The sequence below is a fragment of the Heteronotia binoei genome, chromosome 1 (assembly GCF_032191835.1).
Source record: "Heteronotia binoei isolate CCM8104 ecotype False Entrance Well chromosome 1, APGP_CSIRO_Hbin_v1, whole genome shotgun sequence".
Lineage (NCBI taxonomy): Eukaryota > Metazoa > Chordata > Lepidosauria > Squamata > Gekkonidae > Heteronotia > Heteronotia binoei.
In genome coordinates, this window is record NC_083223.1 from 264,052,696 (window position 1) to 264,074,825 (window position 22,130).

A 22,130-nucleotide genomic window follows, 5' to 3' on the forward strand; every position below is an offset into this window, starting at 1 on the left:
GATCACCTAGCCCTCAAGGCCCGTATGGAGACGCCGCCTCAACCCTGTATGGGCGTAGAGCCTATTCTGGCTCGATCCCGCGGAACCTAATGGACCCGGAACGGTTCCAAATGGCCCTGCAGGACCCCTGGCCCCCTGGCGATTCCCTAGATGACCTGGTGGAGGCCTGGCAAAACCGGCTATCCAGGGCAATCAACGAGATCGCACCTCGACGCCCTCTGCACCCTCGTGTGAGGCTGGCTCCATGGTACACCTTGGAGTTACGTCAGCTGAAACAAGGGCTCAGACGACTAGAGAGGCAGTGGCGGCATACTCGTGACGAAGCGACGAGAACATCCTACAGAACGTTTATGAGGTCTTATGAGATGGCAGTCAAGGCCGCAAAGAAAGCTTACTTTGCGGCCAGGATTGCGTCTGCAAATTCGCGCCCAGCACAATTGTTTAGAATAATTGCAAGTCTTACTACACTGCCTCAAGGCAGACCAAATGTGAGAGAATTAGAGATAGGCTGTGAAGCTTTTGCAAAATATTTTGCAGATAAAATCACGTCGCTCCACCAAGACCTGCCTATCACATTGGATACAGTACAGGAACTTGAGGCTCCGTGCCTGTCTTCCGATTTCGTTCTGGATTGCTTCGACCCACTCAGCCTGGAGGAAGTTGACGGAATTCTCTCTTCCGCACACCCAACAACATGTGATTTGGACCCTTGCCCCTCCTGGCTGATTAAATCTTGCCAAAGGGAGCTTAGATGTCCTTTACGGGACATCATAAATAGATCCCTCTCTGAGGGGCGATTTCCAACACCCTTGAAAGAGGCTTTGGTCTGTCCTCTCCTGAAAAAAAGTACAGCAGACCTGGCTGAATTGGCAAATTACCGACCGGTGTCTAATTTACCGTTCCTTGGTAAAATTATTGAGAGGGCAGTTGCAGTTGCAGGGTTTTCTGGATGACGCGTTGCAGTTGCAGGGTTTTCTGGATGACGCTTCCATCCTAGGGACCTAGCAACAGTGATCCATGCAACGGTCACCTCAAGATTGGATTACTGTAATGCCCTCTACATGGGGCTGCCTCTGTGCCGAACCCGGAGGTTGCAGCTTGTGCAGAACGTGGCAGCTAGGCTGCTATTGGGGCTCCCGAAATGGGAGCACATACAGTCGGGGCTACGCAGACTGCACTGGTTGCCAGTTACTTACCGGGTTCGTTACAAAGTGCTGGTTATTACCTTTAAAGCCCTATATGGCCGAGGACCTGCCTACCTGAGGGACCGTCTTTCCTCATATGAACCCCAGAGAGCACTGAGGTCAGCAGGGAAGAACCAGCTGACTATCCCCGGACCAAAGGAGGCAAAACTACAAAATACTCACACACGGGCCTTCTCTATCGCAGCTGCACACCTATGGAACCAGCTCCCGAAAGAAGTGTGAGCCCTGCGGAACCATGACCAGTTCTGCAGGGCCTGCAAGACCACCCTTTTCAGGATGGCCTTTGCCAGCTGAGCGACTGATGTTGGGTGACTTCTGTCACCATTATCTTATGAACAGCACCTGGAATTTATTTGTATTTGTATTCGCTTTAAATTGGAATGTTTTAAAACTAATGTGGTTTTAAACCTTTGTATGATTATATGAATATGCTGTTAGCCGCCCTGAGCCCGCTTCGGCGGGGAGGGCGGGATATAAATAAAATTTTATTATTATTATATTATTATCCCAGTATCTCCAGGAGCAGTTTCTCCTGAAGGTGTTGCATACTCTGTTGCTTCCCTCACTGAGTTTCTTGCTCATTTACCTTTAGGAAGGTGAGACTTGTCATCTATCAGAAAAGGGGGCTATTCTGGAGTTATGGAATATATTCCCCTAGAAAGCATAAATGGTCCTGGTTTTCTTTTGTGGGAAGGTAAAGATGCTTTATATCAGGGCTGGGTGAAGTTGCCTAACATAAGAACCACACAGAATAAATGTTTGACGTTTGAGAGCTGCAAGACATGAACGTCAGATGCTTTAGAGCCACAAGACAGGAAAGAAGGAAAAGGGAGAGGTGGAAAGAAAGCAACTTTAACTTTAGATGCATTATCCAAGCCACTGGCTGACTTAGAGAAGTGGCTTGAAAGAGAGAAATGCCTTCTCCAAGCTGGCCAATGGGGTGGGGGCAGAAGCTTTGAGAGCCACCCATGTTTTATATCGATAGATGTTTGGGCATCGTTGGAGACTTCTTTTTTTGTATAGCTGTTGGGGTTCTCTGATTGGTTTTATTATTTAATTGATTGTTTCTGTAATAGTTATGGAGCACCTGGTGAACAGCCAGTGGTCTGTAAACAATTCCAGCTGTGTGTCGGGTGTTCAGTTTACCTGTGATTGTAAAGATCCATCTGCGCTTCTTGCCTTTCACAGCTCCACGCTCCAGGGAAAGGCCCAGCCGCAAACAAAAGCAAAGATGACCTCGTTGTAGCAGAAGTGGAAATCAATGATGTGCCTCTGACGTGCAGAAACCTCTTGACCAGAGGACAAACTCAGGATGAGGTCAGTTGAGCTGGTGGTTCTAGTCTTTTGGGTCTCGTGATTAACTTTCCTTGAGCCCTTTCTGCAGGATTTCTCATTGAATCCATAACAGCAGAAAGTCTGCGTCTAGTGGCACCTTTAAAACCAACCAAGTTATATTCTGGGCGCTTTAGAGTTACACATTAGAAACACTCGGCCGTCTGCTTTTATTCTGTCATCAGCGGTTGATTCCTAGATCAATTTGGATAACTCCAGTTCTTACCAAACATCAATTACAAACTGAATTTTGGGTGGTCCCCTATTTGCTGGCAGATATTAATCCTAAAACCACTTATTTTGTTGCAGAATTTTTGATAATTTTATCTGTAAAATGACAAAAATCTGGGTTGATCCGATTGTAACTGAATTTGGTATGTTTGGCTAACAGCATGATTTTAGATTTACTTAACTGAACCACAGGTTTTATTAGAAACTTTTGTTTTAATATTTTGTTTACCTATTGGATTTGAATATTTTTACTGTAAATTTTGAATTTTGTGATTTTATGCTGTTCATCTATATATGTTTGATAATTGATTCATTCTGGTTGAGCTTAAGACCTTTGGTCATAGAAGTTAATAAAGGAAATGGAAAATGGTTATCCATTAGTATTATAGCTATAGGAGTATTAGTGTTATACAAGCCTCACTCCCTGATGTGTCATAGTTGGCTCCGCCTCTTATGGCAGCCATTTTGTGGTTGTGCCCACCACCCTGTGTTAGAATTCCAAGGTGCCCAGAGGCTCAAAAAGGTTGGAGATGACTGAGGGACCTGCCCTGGAGATCACCACGATCCAGCAAACAACATCTGCTGACCATCACTGGCCTGAAAGATGTCCGTCTTGCCTCAAACAGGGCCAGGGCCTTTTTAGCCTTGGTCCCAGCCTGGTGAAATCAGCTCCCTCTAGAGATTCGGCCCCTCACCAAATTGTTATTTTCCGTAGGGCCTGTAAAACTGAGCTATTCCGCCAGGCCTTTGGTTGAAGAAGAAGAAGAATTGCAGATTTATACCCCGTCCTTCTCTCTGAATCAAAGACTCAGAACGGCTTACAATCTCCTTTATCCTCTTCCCCCACAGCAGACACCCTGTGAGGTGGGTGGGGCTGGAGAGGGCTCTCACAGCAGCTGCCCTTTCAAGGACAACTCCTACGAGAGCTACGGCTTACCCAAGGCCATCCCAGCAGGTGCAAGTGGAGGAGTGGGGGATCAAACCCGGTTCTCCCAGATAAGAGTCCGCACACTTAACCACTACACCAAACTGGTGGAATGGTTTGCCAAGGGTAGCCTGTCTGGCTCTTTTTTTAAGGAGTTTCACTTTTTTCCAATGTTGTTGTAATGTCTTGCTGCAAGTCACCTTGCAGAAAATAGAAAGGCAGTATGGAATAGCTATCAGTGGTTTTAAAATAAGATAGTAAAGCGGAACATGCATGGTCAGGGACCTCTGAATACCACTTGCAAACTGTGGAGGAAGCCTGTGGCAGAGTGACTGCAAAGGGGTAGTGACATTATTCTATTGTAGCAAAATAAAAGTCCAGTGGCACCTCAAAGACCCAACAACATTTATTTTCGTATCAGCTTTTGTGAGTCACAGTTTGCTTCTTCAGGTATATGAAGGGAGGATCACACTGGGAATTCTTACCAGGAAGATTAGAAGGAAAGAAGGAGATGAAGCAGAGGGGCTTGGTGTGAATTCCGGCACGAATCTTTTAGAGTGTAAGGGTGAGGGGAAAGGATATAGGTGAATCCCATCACAAATGAACAGAATTAGCAATTGGCCTGCTATTGCCTTCAATCCCAGGAGGCAGAATGCTGCAATAGAAAGGCTTTGAGTCCAGGAGGGCTGTTTGCATGAATGTAATCGGAACTGGGTTTTTTTTTTTCTCTGTCTGCAGATCAGCAGGTTGAGCGGTGCAGCAGTCTCTACTCGTGGCAGATACATGACTACAGAAGAAAAAGCAAAAATTGGACCTGGGTATGTGCCTCAGTCACTTTAAATTCCTCTGCTCAGCTGCTCTTAGGCAGTTGCCAAAACCCATCCATTTCTTACATGGTTTTTTAAAATGTGGGGTGTACCAGTTCCTGTCCAATGTAAACAGCTGCCTTTTATTTAATCATAGAGTCATAGAGCTAGAAGGGATCCCCAGGGTCGTCTAGTCCAATCCCCTGCACAGTGCAGGAAATTCACAAATCCCTCCCCCTAAATTCATAGGATCTGCATTGCTGTCAGATAGTCACATATCCCTAACTCTGTTCTGGCAGCAGACCCTTCAGGATCCTGGGCAGAATTTGGCCGTAGCTGATCTCGATGGGCAGATAATGATGAGGCTTACTCTTTCTAGTACCCCCACATGCAGCCCTATTCAAATGAGGCAGGGTCTCTGTCTGTTTTGATAGGCAGAAGCCCTCCTGATTTGGTTTTGTGCGCATGCTTGGAAATCATGCTTAACCTCTGGTGACCTCTACTGGGGTTTGGACGTTCAGAGACGTGGCTTGCTGTTACCTGCCCCTGAGTCCCAGCCCTCCAAGGTCTCCCATCCAAGGACTTGCCAGGGTTGGCCCTGCTTAGCTTCTGAAATCTGACAAGATCGGGCTTGCCTGGGCTGTCCAGGTCAGAGCGCCCTCGTGTTTTTCTTCCCGCAAGTTCCTCGACGGTGATCTCGGAACTCCTGTTCAGCTCACAGTAAACACTGAAAGCTTGCTCTCTTTCTGTTAATGTTGCCCTGATTCACACATGCAGGAGAATGGGACTAAAAATGTTGAGGTGGTTCAGCTAGGTTAAAAACTCCCCACAAATGTAAATGTAGCACAGCAAGCTCTGTTTGCATGGGCTTTGCATATCAGATTGAACTTAACACTCGATTTCAGATCAAACTGGGTAGTCATGTTAGTCTGTCTGTAGCAGTAGAAAATAAAGAGTCCAGTAGCACCTTAAAGACTAACAAAATCTGTGACAGGGTTATGTGCTTTCATGAGCCGCTGATCGCTTCTTCAAATACACAGTTTCAGGTTTCTCTATAATTTCAGATTCCTCCTGACTCTTAGCCCTGTTACCTTTCTTATTAGATGTCTCCCCCTGTTGACTGCATTGAGGAATGCAGTATAATCCTCCTGGAGCTTCAGTAAATAAAGGAACTGTAGATAGATCCAGGTGGGAAGCAGTAGAACAAAGCAAGAGTCAAGTGGCACCTCTCACAAAGTTTTATTCGGAATGGAAGCTTTCGTGTGCTCTAAGCACACTTCATCGGACAACAGTATGGAATGGCAAGCGGTCCTAAATATAGAGAAAGTGGGCAGTGAGTTAGTATGCAGAGTTTTTTTAGCAGATTAAAAGAATCACGAGTTGGGATCTGGTGTTTGTTAGTGTTAACGGGGCTGAAGCAACAATGAAAGGTAATATAAAGCAGATTGATGTCCATGTACTTAAACCCGTTAGTTATCCTGGGTGTGAAGTGCAATAAATGAGAGGCTGTTGTAATGTTTTTGTTGTTCCGTCTCTGGGATATGAACATATGAAGCTGCCTTATACTGAATCAGACCCTGGGTCCATCAAAGTCAGTACTGTCTTCTCAGACTGGCAGCGGCTCTCCAGGGTCTCAAGCTGAGGAATTTCACACCTATTTGCCTGGACCCTTTTTTTGGAGATGCCAAGGATTGAACCTGGGAGCTTCTGCTTACCAAGCAGATGCTCTACCACTGAGCCACTGTCCCTCCCCAATGATAAAATGAGAGACATAAAATAACATGTCATAATAAATACGCACAGGAGCTTTCAGAATGGAAATCCTGTCCCTGCAGTCTGCACTGGAGATCTACTTTTCTCCCTTTCTCACAATACAAGAACTCGTGGGCGTTCAATGAAATCGCTGAGCAATCAAGTTAGAACGGATAAAAAGGAAGTCCTTCTTCACCCAAAGGGTGATTAACATGTGGAATTCACTGCCACAGGAGGTGGTGGTGGCTACAAGCATAGCCAGCTTCAAGAGGGGATTGGATAAACAAATGGAGCAGAGGTCCATCAGTGGCTATTAGTCACAGTGTATTGTTGGAACTCTCCATCTGGGGCAGGAATACTCTGTATTCTTGGTGCTTGGGGTGGGGGGGCAAAGTGGAAGGGCTTCTAGCCCCACTGGTGGACCTCCTGATGGCACTTGGAGGTTTTTTTTGGCCACTGTGTGACACAGAGTGTTGGACTGGATGGGCCATTGACCTGATCCAACATGGCTTCTCTTATGTTCTTACATATGTCCTTTCATCGGAGCTTCAGTGCCTTAGCAGGTAGTGTTTATGGTCTGAGAAGAAATCCCAGCTGCTGAAAATCAATACAATGCTGTGCTTCAATCTTTTCTAAATTGATATGATGCAACACTAGGAGATTGTACAAGTTTAGGGTGCAGGCAGAGAGAGGGATCACCCTCAGTCAGAGAGCCTGGGTCTCAGGGGAGGTGTTATGTGTCTTACAGAGACCGTCCGCTGTACTTGCACGTCCAGGGTCAGACGCGAGAGCTGGTGGACAGTAAGTAAAATTGCCTCTTTCAACACCTCTAACAGGAAACGTCGGTACAAATATTGTGAATGGCTTTCATAAGTCAAGAGGGGATAAACATTTGGAGCAGAGGTCTACTAGTAGTTATTAGCTACAAGGTACAGATGGAACACTCTGTAGTGATACTTGGGGGGGCCACGGTGGGAGGGCTTCTGGAATTCTGGCCCTGCTGATGGACCTCCTGATGGCCCCTGGGTTTTGGCCACTGTGTGACACAGAGTGCTGGACTGGAAAGGCCATTGGCCTGATCCAACATGGCTTCTCTTACGTTCTTAAGTCAAGGGCCCAACCACTGAAACCACAGCAGTGGCAACATGGGTGCCAATGTTCCCTCTAAGCTGCAGAGTCTTGTGAGCAAAAACTCTACTTTGTGAGCTACTGGCATTAAAGTTGTGAGCTACTGCATAACTTAGTGTGCTCTGGGGTCATCCTTCCTGAGCTAAGACAAAAATGTGTGAGCTGGAAGCTAAAAATCTGTGAGCTAGCTCACACTAACTCAGCTTAGAGGGAACACTGATGGGTGCATGTGTGGAGAACTAAATTTCTCCTTCTGTCAGCCTAGAATCTATCAGGTGACAGTCACAGCTTCTCAGTGTTCCAACAGATGCTGCAGGACATGCAGCTTTGAGCTGTGCAAAGCGACAAAAATAGAACCATGCGTCTCAATAGTCTGGTGGAAAAAAAACAGTAAACTTAATTTGTGAGCTGCTTGGGTGAGTCACCAAGGCCCACTATGAGATTATTCAAGCTTTATGTAATGACAGATTTATATACTGACCTAGCTGGCTTTTCAGTGGGTGTCATGATTATGTTCACCTGTTTAAACTTTTCTAAAAATGGTACGCATCCCTGACATTCAGTCATCTGCATGTTTTATTGGCTTTTACATGGCACTTGTAACTCCAGGTGGTCTCAAATCCCTTCCTTCCTTCCTTCCTTCCTTCCTTCCTTCCTTCCTTCCTTCCTTCCTTCCTTCCTTCCTTCCTTCCTTCCTTCCTTCCTTCCTTCCTTCCTTCCTTCCTTCCTTCCTTCCTTCCTTCCTTCCTCCCTCCCTCCCTCCCTCCCTCCCTCCCTCCCTCCCTTCCTTCCCTCTCTCCCTCTCTCCCTCCCTCCCTCCCTCCCTCCCTTCCCTCCCTCCCTCCCTCCCTCCCTCCCTCCCTCCCTCCCTTCCTTCCTTCCTTCCTTCCTTCCTTCCTTCCTTCCTTCCTTCCTTCCTTCCTTCCTTCCTTCCTTCCTTCCTTCCTTCCTTCCTTCCTTCCTTCCTTCCTTCCTTCCCTCTCTCCCTCTCTCCCTCCCTGTTGAGATGCACCTACTTACTGAATTCAGTCCAGGTGTGACGGAAGGGGGGGCCCGGCTGCTGCTTGCGTTCCCTCCAGCGGCTCTGTCAATAGTAGAAAATTCAATTCCTGGTTGACCAGGGGGATTTAAATGTTCGAAAGGAGTGAAGTGGCTGGGGAGGGGGGAGGGAGCATCTCAGTTGGAGCAGAACCCAGGTTTGACCGGGGAAGATGCTGCCTCCCCTTCCTCCTTCCCAGTTTTCTACCCTATCCTTATTGGATCAGGCTGGTGTGAAATTCGCAGCATCATTTTTTGTGCCTTCTAACGTTTCTTACATCCGAACCTGAAAACTAAGCCTTTGCCTTCAGGAGCCGTCAATCGAATTAAAGAGATCATCACGAACGGTGTGGTAAAAGCTGCCACCGGATCCAGCCCCACTTTCAACGGTGCCACCGTTACCGTCTACCACCAGCCTGCCCCCATCGCTCAGCTGCCCCCAAACGTGGGACAGAAGCCTCCGTTCCAGTCCGGAGGGGTACGTATTGCAGAATGAGTGCTGGATTTTCTTAGGGTGGTTAGAAATGAACAGTCCAGGCCAGGAGTCCCCCGACATGACATCTATGAGTGCCTTGGCACCTACCAAAACCTTTTTCTGGTATCTGCCAAGAGCGATGATAACAGTGGTTGGGCTTTTGCCCAGCAAGGCTTCTGATTGGCTATTGGAGATCTGATCGGCTGTGCAGGTCTTTTGAAGCATTGCTTTGGCAACAGCTGTCACCACAGCAGGAGGATTTTCACTGAACACCCGAAGGGAAGCTGTGTGTATGCAAGGAAGTATTTTTAAACAGTATCCTTATTTTGAACGGCATCTTCTTAAACAGACCTTCTGCTTGAAGCATTTTATTACATTCAATTTATTACATTCAATTTATATCCCGCCCTCTCCGCAAGCGGACTCAGGGCGGCTCACAACATTATACAATACAATCAGTCCATTCCAGCATTGAAGAGTTACCGTTATTTATGTAAAACCCCGTTTCTTGACCTTTTGTGCCTGGTTCCACATTTAAAGGTAGATGCATTTAAAATTAAAGTTGCTTTCTTTCCACATCTCCCTCCTCTCTCCCCATTTTCTTTCCTTCCTTCCTCCCTTTAGCCCTCTCTCCCGTCCTCCCTTCCGTCCTCCTTCCCTCCCTCCATTTGCAGTGGTCATTTTGTATTCGAGTCCACCATCCCTGTATCAGATTTCTAAAGGATCCTGCAGGCTCAAAAACCATACGGACCCCTCATCTTGGTTTTCTGAGATGTGCTTTAGAGCCTTCATCCAGTCTTGATGCCTGCATTTCAGTGTGTGTCTTAAGCGCCATCAGGTCACTTCTGACTTTTGATGACCCTGTGAATTAACGTTCTCCGAAACATCCTGTCGTTAACAGCCTCGCTGAGGTCTTGCAAACAGAGGGCCGAGGCTTCCTCAATTGAGTCTGACCATCTCCTGTTGAGTCTTCTCTTTCCTGCTGCCTTCCGCTTTTTCTAGTGTTATTGTCTTTCCCAGTAGCTCTCGTCTTCTCCCATTTCTATAGTGCTTTCCAATTATTGTACCCTCCCTCAAGCTTTTGTTCATGTGGTTATGCCTGTAATGATTTCTGCACCTAGAGGACTAAGAAGGCAGAACCTGTTGAGCCAAGGCTCTGCCGATACTATCCTCTAAGAGTAACGGGATGGAGAGAGGAGCTCAGCTTACAGGAGAGCCGGGGCCTCACTGTACCATCCGACAACCAATCATGTCTTCTCTCTGGGCGAATCTGAGCGCTGGCAGCTGGAGCGAAGGAAGAGCCTTGACTTCTGATCTCATGAAACTCTGTTTCTTCACCCATCTTAATGCATAAGCCTCCCCCACAGTTCTAGCACATTGGTCCCCCTTGTTTTGGCCTTCACCTTTAAGCTGTAGATTAACAACCCCATTCTTTTGTGTGTGTACGTAAATAAATCCAAAATCATACCAAAGATGTTGGGAACGGGTGGAATTCTAGCAAGAGCTCCTTTGCATGTTAGGCCACACAGCCCTGATGTAGCCAATCCTCCAAGAGTTTACAAAAAGAGCCTTGAAAGCTCTTGGAGGATTGGCTACATCAGGGGTGTGTGGCCTAATATGCAAAGGAGCTCCTGCTAGAATTCCACCCCTGCCTGGGAATACTATTCATAGAATCATAGAGTTGGAAAGGATCTCCAGGGTCATCTGGTCCAACCCCCCACACAATGCAGGAAACCCACAAATACCTCCCCCTAAATTCACAGGATCTTCATTGCTGTCAGATGGCCATCTATAGAATCATAGAAATTGTATTGAGAGTACCATGATCAGCATCTTGCTAGGACTTTGTGTTTGGGGCAAGAATGTTCTTCCCGTTGCTGGGGGTGGCAGGGAGGGGCTGTGGCTCAGTGGTGGAGCCTCTGCTTGGCTCTCAGAAACATAGAAAAATAGAGCTGGAAGGGATTCCAAGGGTCATCCAGTCCAACTCCTGGATGTGCAGGAAATTCACAGTCCCCTCCCCCTCTCTCATTGACCCCTGCTCTAAGCTCAGAGGGAGGCGGAAAACCTCCAGGATCCCTGGGCCAATCTGGTCTGGAGGGAAATTCCTTCCTGACTTCAGAGTGACAATCTGCATTGCCCTGGGAATATAAGAAAGAGCCACAAGAACCGAGCAGTGGCTCATCCATTCCTGCTGTCCCTCTCACAATCTACCCAAAGGTCCCAGGTGCAATCCCTGGGGTCTACAGCTGAAAGGATCAGGTCATAGGTGATGCGAAGGACCCCCACCTGAGACCCTGGAGAGCTGCTGCCAGTCAGAGTAGATGATACTGATCTTGATAGACCGATGGTCTGGCACAGCAAAAGGCAGCTTTGTGTCTGCTGAATTGTGTGTTTTATCTCGTCCTCACCTAAAAAGAATTATGTGATGTCTGTTTCTGTGGATTTTTTTTTCTTTTGAATTGTGGCAGTTAAAACAGACAGATCTTGGAGAGTACGATGTTCTACCCCTGCCGCATGGGAGACATAGAATCATAGAGTTGGGAGACATAGTGAGAGACAGAATCATATTGTTGGGAGACATAGTGAGAGACGTAGACCCATAGAGTTGAGAGACATAGAATCATAGAGTTGGGAGACATAGTGAGAGACATAGAATCATAACGTTGGGAGACATAGTGAGACACAGAATCATAGCGTTGGGAGACAGTGAGAGACAGAATCATAGAGTTGGGAGACACAGAATCATAGAGTTGGGAGACATAGAATCATAGAGTTGGGAGACATAGTGAGAGACAGAATCATAGCGTTGGGAGACACAGAATCATAGAGTTGGGAGACATAGTGAGAGACATAGAATCATAGCGTTGGGAGACATAGTGAGACATAGAATCATAGCGTTGAGAGACAGAATCATAGAGTTGGGAGACACAGAATCATAGAGTTGGGAGACATAGAATCATAGAGTTGGGAGACATAGTGAGAGACAGAGAATCATAGCGTTAGGAGACAGTGAGAGACAGAATCATAGAGTTGGGAGACATAGTGAGAGACAGGATCATAGCATTGGGAGACATAGAATCATAGCGTTGGGAGACATAGTGAGAGACATAGAATCAGCGTTGGGAGACAGTGAGAGACAGAATCATAGAGTTGGGAGACATAGAATCATAGAGTTGGGAGACATAGTGAGAGACAGAGAATCATAGCGTTGGGAGACAGTGAGAGACAGAATCATAGAGTTGGGAGACACAGAATCATAGAGTTGGGAGACATAGAATCATAGAGTTGGAAGGGACCTCTGGGGTCATCTGGTCCCTGTGAATCCTAACATGAAGCCTAACAGTCCTCTTCTGTGCTCGCAGATGCATTATGTCCAGGACAAATTATTTGTGGGCCTGGAACACGCTGTGCCCACCTTCAACGTCAAGGAGAAGGTCGAAGGCCCCGGCTGCTCTTACTTGCAGCACATCCAGATTGAGACTGGTGCCAAGGTTTTCCTGCGTGGGAAAGGATCTGGGTGCATTGAGCCTGCCTCAGGCCGGGAAGCCTTCGAACCAATGTACATTTACATCAGGTAAGAGGGGAGAGGTGGGTCAGGAATCACCGCTTTCCTTTCACCTCGGTCACATTTTTATCCTGCTCTTCCTCCAAGATCAATTGATAGATTAAAGCCCTAGGCTGCTGCAAACACAAATCACTAATGGCTTTACCAGCAGTAGCATATACCAAAATCTGCTTTTATCATAGATTTCAAATTCATGAGTCTGTAAACAGTCATAAGACCACAAAGTCCTTTTGGGGAGGGACGGTGGCTCAGTGGTAGAGCATCTGCTTGGGAAGCAGAAGGTCCCAGGTTCAATCCCTGGCATCTCCAAAAAAGGGTCCAGGCAAATAGGTGTGAAAAACCTCAGCTTGAGACCCTGGAGAGCCACTGCCAGTCTGAGAAGACAATCCTGACTTTGATGGACCAAGGGTCTGATTCAGTATAAGGCAGCTTCATATGTTCATATATGTTCAAATAAGTCCTTAAAATCCATACATTCCTTTCCACTTGTACAACCGATGAATAATCCACATGTGACGATCCCTTTAGGGATGTATAGTTTGAGTGCTAGTTGTTACACGGAAAGCATTCTGAAGACTGGGCAACCAAGTTTCCGAGGAGCAGAACTCCTGATTTGGATGTGGAAGATCTTACATTCAGTTCCTGGCATCTCAAACTAGTTGGCATGGAGAAAGACTTCTCTGCTTGACATCCTGGAGAACCTTTGCTAGTCAGAGTATGATGCTCTGTGTTCTTGGTGCTTGGGAGGGGCAACAGTGGGAGGGCTTCTAGTGTTCTAGTGTCCAGTTTTTCTGAATCAAAAACTGGCTGAGTAATAGGAAGCAGAGAGTGAGTATAAATGGGCAGTCTTCGCAATGGAGGACGGTAAGCAGTGGGGTGCCTCAGGGCTCGGTACTGGGTCCCATGCTCTTTAACTTGTTCATAAATGACTTAGATTTAGATTGGGAGTGAGCAGTGAAGTGGCCAAGTTTGCGGATGACACTAAATTGTTCAGGGTGGTGAGAACCAGAGAGGATTGTGAGGAACTCCAAAGGGACCTGTTGAGGCTGGGTGAGTGGGTGTCAACGTGGCAGATGCAGTTCAGTGTGGCCAAGTGCAAAGTAATGCACATTGGGGCCAAGAATCCCAGCTACAAATACAAGTTGATGGGTTGTGAACTGGCAGAGACTGACCAAGAGAGAGATCTTGGGGTCGTGGTAGATAACTCACTGAAAATGTCAAGACAGTGTGCATTTGCAATAAAAAAGGCCAATGCCATGCTGGGAATTATTAGGAAGGGAATTGAAAACAAATCAGCCAGTATCATAATGCCACTGTATAAATCGATGGTGCGGTCTCATTTGGAGTACTGTGTGCAGTTCTGGTCGCCGCACCTCAAAAAGGATATTATAGCATTGGAGAAAGTGCAGAAAAGGGCAACTAGAATGATTAAAGGGCTGGAACACTTTCCCTATGAAGAAAGGTTGAAACGCTTGGGACTCTTTAGCTTGGAGAAACGTCGACTGCGGGGTGACATGATAGAGGTTTATAAGATAATGCATGGGATGGAGAAAGTAGAGAAAGAGGTACTTTTCCCCCTTTCTCACAATACAAGAACTCGTGGGCATTTGATGAAATTGCTGAGCAGACAGGTTAAAACGGATAAAAGGAAGTCCTTCTTCACCCAAAGGGTGATTAACATGTGGAATTCACTGCCACAGGAGGTGGTGGCGGCCACAAGTGGGGTTTAGATAAAAATATGGAGCAGAGGTCCATCAGTGGCTATTAGCCACAGTGAGTGTGTGTGTGTATATATATATATATATAAATTTTGGCCACTGTGTGACACAGATTATTGGACTGGATGGGCCATTGGCCTGATCCAACATGGCTTCTCTTATGTTCTTATGGCCACTGTGTGACACAGGGTGTTGGACTGGATGGGCCATTGGCCTGATCCAACAGGGCTTCGCTTATGTTCTTATGGCCACTGTGTGACACAGGGTGTTGGACTGGATGGGCCTTCAAGAGGGGTTTAGATAAAAATATGGAGCAGAGGTCCATCAGTGGCTATTAGCCACAGTGTGTGTGTGTGTGTGTGTGTGTATATAAATTTTGGCCACTGTGTGACACAGATTATTGGACTGGATGGGCCATTGGCCTGATCCAACATGGCTTCTCTTATGTTCTTATGGCCACTGTGTGACACAGGGTGTTGGACTGGATGGGCCATTGGCCTGATCCAACAGGGCTTCTCTTATGTTCTTATGGCCACTGTGTGACACAGGGTGTTGGACTGGATGGGCCATTGGCCTGATCCAACAGGGCTTCACTTATGTTCTTATGGCCACTGTGTGACACAGGGTGTTGGACTGGATGGGCCATTGGCCTGATCCAACAGGGCTTCTCTTATGTTCTTATCAAATTGCAGCCGACTTACAGCAACCCTAGCAAAGGGCATTCAAGACAAGTGAGAGGTGGTTGGCTTTGGCCTTCTTCTGCAAAGCCTTCCTTGGTGGTCTCCCTCCCAAGCACCAACCCTGCCTAGCTTCTGAGTTCTGACAAGGTCAGGCCAGATCATGCCATCTTCTCTCCCATCCGAGTAGAGTCCCCAAAGCCAGATATGTCAGTGACCCAGATTTTCTGCAAAATTTTCACACAGGCACCTACTCATTTTATCTTTTCTTTTCCTCCAGCCACCCAAAACCAGAAGGCCTCGCAGCTGCAAAAAAGCTATGTGAAAACCTACTGCAAACCGTAAGTGGCCCTTCTGTTTTGGTTTCTGCACTGTCTCGCTCAAATGGGAAGCCTTCAATCCCTCCTTCTGTCTAAACTTGCCCACGTGAAGCTTTGACTCTTCTGATAAAGTGATATACTGTGCTGGTCCCGTATGCATCTTATTTTTTGTGACAAGGAAATAAATTACTTTGAAGACTAGATGTGGTGGGTTGGGCTTATGCCTCTATTGCCAGTAACAATTAGGCCAAGTAGGCATTGGCCTATGGGCCCCCATGCCTTTAGGGGTCCTGGGCCAGTTCCCCCCCCCCCCCCCCATTTTTCCCTCCCAAGCCTGCACGCGCAGCCAGCAACTGAGCTGCTCTCCTCCTGACTTGTTTGGTGCAGCTGCTGCTGGCGGCGTCCCCCACAGCTTAGTAAAAGGGGCTTTTAAGAAGGTGCCTGCAGGCTGCTGCAGGGCATGTGCTCCGACTCTGAGATGATTTGTAAGGCCCCCCCCCCCCCAAGATTTTGACCGTTTCAGGCCTCCACAGGGTTTAATCCAGCACTGCCTCCAGGCCCCCAATAGGGGTCAGTCACCAGAGGTTGTCATGACTTCCAGGTGCGTGCGCGCACACACACACACACACATTTAACAAGTTTTATTCACGGTATAAACTTTTGTGTGCAAACGTATACCGTGAATATAACTTTGTCGGTCTTAAAGGTGCCTCTGGACTCTGGCGTTGTTCTGCTGCTCCAGACCAACACAACTGCCCCACCTCAATCTGTTCTTTGAACAGAGCTTCTGCCTGAAATGTTGAAGACTTGCTATGAGCGCTATGCAAAGTTTCACCCCCTGACATTTTGTGGTTGGCTCCGCCTCCTGCAACAGCCATTTTGTCCCCGGTGCTCACTGCCCTGTGTCAGAATTGCAAAGCTGTTCACAGGCTCCAAAAAGTTGGGGTCTCTGCTCTATGGAGTCCCTGTACTCCGGTTTTGTTTTGCTTAGATGTAATTCAAGTCCCCCCCCCTAAACCCCCCCCCCCCAAAACCTTGTAGGATTCATGACAAAGTCGTCATTCACAAACATGCAACTGGTGCATGTGCCTTTCAACATATGAACATATGAAGCTGCCTTCTACTGAATCAGACCCTCGGTCCATCAAAGTCAGTATTGTCTACTCAGACTGGCAGCGGCTCTCCAGGGTCTCAAGCTGAGGTTTTTCATACCTATTTGCCTGGGCCCTTTTTTTGGAGATGCCAGGGATTGAACCTGGGACCTTCTGCTTACCAAGCAGATGCTCTACCACTGAGCCACTGTCCCTTTCCACAGACTGTGCACCTGTCAAACAACTTCATTAAGCTGTATGCTAATTTGCTACTCATTCTTTACCTATACGCAGGGGTGGAATTCTAGCAGGAGCTCCTTTGCATATTAGGCCACACAAGCCTGATGTAGCCAATCCTCCAAGAGCTTACGAGGCTCTTTTTTGTAAGCTTTTGAAGGACTGTCTGCATGAGGGGTGCGTGGCCTAATATGCAAAGGAGCTCCTGCTAGAATTCCACCCCTGCATATGTATGGGCTGGCAGCTTCCATATCTGAAGAAGTGTGCATGCACGTGAAAGCTTATAGCCAGAATTAAGGACTCAAACTTTGTTCTGCTGTTTCACACCAACACAGTTACCCATCCGAATCTATATGCAAAACTAATTTTTTTCAAGAGTTCTTTTCTGCACTATGCTAAATGATTCACAAAGTTACTTGGGAAAATTATTAGGGAATATGGGCTCTTCTATTGTACTTAGCTTGGTGCAACTAGGATCCTGCTGTGGAATTTTGCATCATTTACAGTGCAATCCTAAGGAGAGTGACTCCAGTCTAAGCCCATTCATTTCAATTGGCTTAGACTGGAGTAACTCTCCTTAGGATTGCACTGTTAATGTGTCATTTTACTAGCTGTGTTTTCAGACTTCTGGTTGAGAGCCAGTTTGGTGGTGGTTAAGGGTGCGGACTCTTATCTGGGAGAACTGGATTTGATTCCCCACTCCTCTACCTGCAGCTGCTGGAATAGCCTTGGGTCAGCCATAGCTCTTGCAGGAGTTGTCCTTGAAAGGGGAGCTTCTGTGAGATCTCTCTCAGCCCCAGCTACCTCACAGGGTGTTTGTTGTGGGGGAGGAAGATAAAAGAGATTGTGAGCTGCTGTACAACTCTAAGATTCAGAGTGGCGGGTGGGATATGAGTCCAATTTCTTCTTCTTCCCAAATCCTATTGCATTGTTTACAGAATGTCCCCTTCTGTCAGTGGTATTGACTCTGTGTAATTGGCCTTGAGTCCAGGTTAGAAAGTCGGACTATAAATTACATAGAAAAACAAAGGGCCTCACAATCTCACCTTTAGAACAGGCAGGCTGTTGAATCAGGCCTATCAACCCTTACATATCTTATCTGCTTGGTCTTCCCCAAGGTTCATGCCGAATACTCACGATTCGTGAACCAAATAACCACGGCAGTGCCCTTAACAGGTTTGTATCTGCAGTATGTCACACTTGCTTATTGTTCCATCCGGTGGGAGAGCGTCGAGAAGCAGAGGCCAGAATGGAGTAGTGGTTAATTGTCAGACTGAGACCTGGGACATCCGGGCATATGTCTCTGTTCCGCTGGGAAAGCTCACCAGGTAACCTTGAGCCTCTCACGGCCTCTCAGCCTCACTTTAATCTTGCACGGTAATTATTATAAATGTCACGCAGAGGAAAGAGACACAACGTTGACTCAGAAGTGTGACTGCAGTTTAAAAAGGCCAACGGTGTGCAGGGGATTATTAGGAAGGGGATTGAAAACAAATCAGCCAGTATCATAATGCCTCTGTATAAGTCTATATCAAGGATGGCCAAACTTGCTTAATATAAGAGCCACTTACGATAAATGTCATATGTTTGAAAGCCGCAATACATGAACATCAGACAACAATTTGAGGGAGTGAGGGAAATAGATGGGAGAGGTGGAGAGAAAGCAACTTCAAGTGCATTCCCCAAGCCACTAGCTGATCTGGCTTGGCTTGAAGAAGTGGTTTAGAGACAAATGCCTTCTCCAAGTTGACCAATGGGGGCTTCAAGAGCCACACAATATGTGTGAAAGAGCCACGTGTGGCTCCTGAGCCGCAATTTGGCTACCTCTGGTCTATATTACGGTTTCATTGGGATTACTGTGTTCCATTCTGGTCAATGCACCTCACAAAAGATACCATGGCATTAGAAAAGGTGCAGAAAAGGGCAACTAAAATGAAGAAGGGGATGGAACACTGTCCTTGTGGAGAAGAGTTAAAGAGGTTAGGGCTGAAAGCTTGGAGAAATGCTGATTGAGAGGTGACAGAATAGAGATTTACCAGATTATGCCCGAGATAGAGAAGGTAGAGGAAGAAGCGCTTTTCTCCCTTTCTCCGAGTACATTAACTCACGGGCGCTGCATGAAATTAAGGAGCAGCAGGCTTAAAACAGATGAAGGGCTTTTTCACCCAAAGAGTAAAGAATGCATGGAATTCAGTGCCACAGGAAGTGGTTGCGGCTACAAATATAGACAGCTTCAATGGAGCAGAGGTCCGTGAGTGGCTATTAGCCACAAGGTATTGATGGAATACTCTGAGGCAGTGACGCTCTGTATTCTTAGTTCTTGAAGGGCAGGGAGCAACACCGGAAGGGCTTCTGAAGTTCTGGCCCTGGTGGTGGACCTCCTGATGGCACTTGGGTTTTGGCCATTATGTGATGCAGAACATTGGCCTGATCCAACATGCCTTCTCTTAGGTTCTTTTATCTAATGTGATTGGGTCCCCATCGGAAAGAAAAGTTAGATAAAAATACAAAATAACACAAGGGGTATGTGAAGTGCCATCAAGTTGCGGCTGACTTAAGGCAGCCCTGTAGAGTCTTCAAGGCAAGAGACCGACAGAGGTAGTTTGTCATTGTCTTCATCTGCATAGCGACCTTAGAACATAAGAGAAGCCATGTTGGGTCAGGCCAATGGCCCATCCAGTCCAACGCTCTGTGTCACAAAGTGGCCATAAGAACATAAGAGAAGCCGTGTTGGATCAGGCCAGTGGCCCATCCAGAACAACACTCTGTGTCACACAGTGGCCAAAAGAACATAAGAGAAGCCATGTTGGATCAGGCCAATGGCCCATCCAGTCCAACACTCCGTGTCACACAGTGGCCAAAACCCAGGTGCCATCAGGAGGTCCACCAGTGGGGCCAAGACATTAGAAGCCCTCCCTCTGTTGCCCCCCCCAGCACCAAGAATTAGAGCGTCACTGCCCCAGACAGAGAGTTCCAACAATATGCTGTGGCTAATAGCCACTTCTGGACCTCTGCTCCATATGTTTTTCCAAATCGCACAGGGGTTAAAACGAGACCATAATGGAAAAGGTGGTTTTGGAGGAGCAATTTGAGATCTGAGCCAGCAAGTCGTAGTGGTTAAAGTGCGAAGCTAGGAGCTGTAAAACAAGGTTCAAATCTCCAATGCCACAGCAGCTCTCTGGGTGACCTTGGGCCAGCCACACACTCTTGGCCTGACCTACCTCGCAGGGTTGGTTGTGAGGAGAAAATGGAGGGGAGGAGAATGATGTAAGCCACTTTGGGTCCCAGTTGGGCAGAAGGGTGGGATATAAGTAAATACATAATAAGTAAATGTGTGGGGGGCAGGGGAGGAGATGGCATTCTGTAAATACCTTGGGGAGAGGAAAAGACACTGCTTTTATGGGTGCCTTTTATTTTAGAGAAAGAAGAGTAAAAACCTATGTATCTGTTCATTACACCTGGGTGATGTTCAGAGAGCCAGTTTGGTGTAGTGGTTAAGTGTGTGGACTCTTACCTGGGAGAACCAGGTTTGATTCCCCACTCCTCCACTTGCACCTTCTGGAATGGCCTTGGGTCAGCCATAGCTTTTGTAGGAGTTGTCCTTGAAAGGGCAGCTTCTGTAAGAGCTCTCTTAGCCCCACCTACCTCACAGGTTATCTGTTGTGGGCGGAGGGTGGGGGGAAGGTATAGGAGTTTGTGACTGCTCTGAGATTCAGAGTATAGGGCGGGATATAAATCCAATATCATCTTCTTCTTCCCTCTAAGCTGAGTCAGTGTAAACTAGCCCACAGTTTTTTAGCCTCCGGCTCACACAATTTTGTCTTGGCTCAGGAAAAAAGGCCTCAGAGCAAACTGATTTACGCAGCAGCTCACAACTTTCATGCCAGTCGCTCGCAAAGTAGAATGTTTGCTCACAAGACTCCGCAGCTTGGAAGGGAGTATTGTTGGTGTTGACCGTGCGGCTAATCTGTTCCATGTTGACTCCCCCTCCAGGATTTGCACAGCCCGCAGCTATCACCACCGTCCCCCCTCAGCCACCGTATTACCCACCAAACGGCTTCCAGGCAGGCTACCCCGTGGTTCCACCGCCTCAGCAGCCCGTTCAGCCCCCCTACGGCGTGCCGGGCATCGTGCCTCCCGCCGTTCCCTTGGCGCCGGGTGTGCTGGCGCTGCCCACTGGAGTTCCACCCGTGCCCACCCAGTACCCGATCACACAGGTGCAGCCTCCGGCAAGCACTGGCCAGGTAAGGCAGAGAGGTGGCCTTTGGAGGGGCAGGAGAGGGGCAAGGGCAGAAGATGACTCGTTCTGCAGCTTCTGAATGTCCTAACCCAGGGGTGGCCAAACTTCCTTAACGTAAGAGCCACATAGAATAAATATCAAATGTTTGAGAGCCGCAAGACATGAATGTCAGATGTCCAGGAGTCACAAGACATGACATGAACTTCAGATGTCTGAGAGCTGGAAGGGAGGGATGGAATTGGAAATAAAGCAACTTTAACTTTAAATGCATTCACCAAGCTGCCAGCTGGCTTGGCTTGGAGAAGTGATTTAAAGAGACAAACGCCTTCTCCCTGCCAGCCGACAGGGCAGTGGTGGCTTCAAGAGCCGCACAATGGGTGTGAAAGAGCTACATGTGGCTCATGAGCTGCAGTTTGGCCACTCCTGTCCTAATCCAGTGGAGGTTTTTCTTTGGGGTAAGATCAAGGGTCAGAATACCACTTTGTGCATGCCTGTGTGAGTTGTATTGCTAGTATATTACGTCTGGGTTTTGGAAGGTCCGCTGAATGCTGTATAAAATTGCAAGAGACAGGGGTGGGATTCTAGCAGGAGCTCCTTTGCATATCAGGCCACGCACCCCTGATGCAGCCAATCCTCCAAGAGCTTACGAGGCTCTTTTTTGTAAGCTCTTGGAGGATTGGCTACATCAGGGGTGCGTGGCCTAATATACAAAGGAGCTCCAGCTAGAATCCCACCCCTGGCAAGAGATGCTAAACTCCTGTTGCAGGAATGGAGGAAACCGGGACTGAGGGGGTGGGCTTCAGTGTCCCTTGTACATATTTGGGGATCTGGATGAGAGTCAGGAGCCATTCTCATTTTTTGGCGAGACGTGACGCCTTTTTAAAACGAAAAGTTTAGTTAATAAAATAACAGTTCCAGAAAAAAATGAAATAAAATGGGGGATTTAACGGAAGTCAGAAGAGCACTGTTCTGCCTTTTCGGGTCGCGGGGTACAGGAGGGGGTTAAGGGTTGAGGGGGTTACGGGTTGAGAAGCCGCACCTCAGACAAGTCCAGCAGGGAGGTTACAGGCACCCTCGTCCCCTCTGGCCCTCGTTCTTGCCTCCTTCTCTCTGGGTATCTCGCTCTCCTGTGGCACCGAGCTCTTACTCCCCGGTGCGGCCAAAACTCACCCCGTCCATCAAGTCCCCACCCCCTCCCATCAGCCACCCCAGAACTTTGTTAGGTTTCTGGCTCTTGCTCCTGAGTAACAGGGCGGGTCCCAGGACTTCTTGTGTAGAGGGCATTTCTCTTACAGCGGGCCGCCTTGTCACCACGCGGGCTTCCCCAATGTGACAGGAAGTCATTGGCTGGCTCACTATGGTCGGGGTCCATGCTCCCAGGCAGTAGGCA

General features: G+C 47.6%; 1 protein-coding gene and 1 non-coding gene across 5 annotated transcripts in view; both read left to right on the forward strand.

Annotated features, from left to right (window-relative positions):
* Positions 1-22,130, forward strand: part of KHDC4 (KH domain containing 4, pre-mRNA splicing factor) — a 45,584-nt gene that overhangs the window by 9,806 nt on the left and 13,648 nt on the right. For all 4 annotated transcript variants that reach the window (XR_009556214.1, XM_060255119.1, XM_060255113.1 and 1 more), the window contains exons 3-10: positions 2,394-2,522; positions 4,432-4,511; positions 7,000-7,052; positions 8,729-8,895; positions 12,255-12,466; positions 15,133-15,193; positions 17,619-17,676; positions 20,494-20,744. Coding sequence is in view for 3 of the 4 variants with exons in the window: in XM_060255119.1 (XP_060111102.1) it covers positions 2,394-2,522; positions 4,432-4,511; positions 7,000-7,052; positions 8,729-8,895; positions 12,255-12,466; positions 15,133-15,193; positions 17,619-17,676; positions 20,494-20,744 (1,011 nt within the window). In the remaining variant the exon portion in view is untranslated. The remainder of the gene's footprint in view (positions 1-2,393; positions 2,523-4,431; positions 4,512-6,999; positions 7,053-8,728; positions 8,896-12,254; positions 12,467-15,132; positions 15,194-17,618; positions 17,677-20,493; positions 20,745-22,130) is intronic.
* On the forward strand, positions 10,009-10,137 carry LOC132589436 (small Cajal body-specific RNA 4). The gene has a single exon (XR_009556610.1). It is a non-coding gene; the product is annotated as a small Cajal body-specific RNA 4 (non-coding RNA).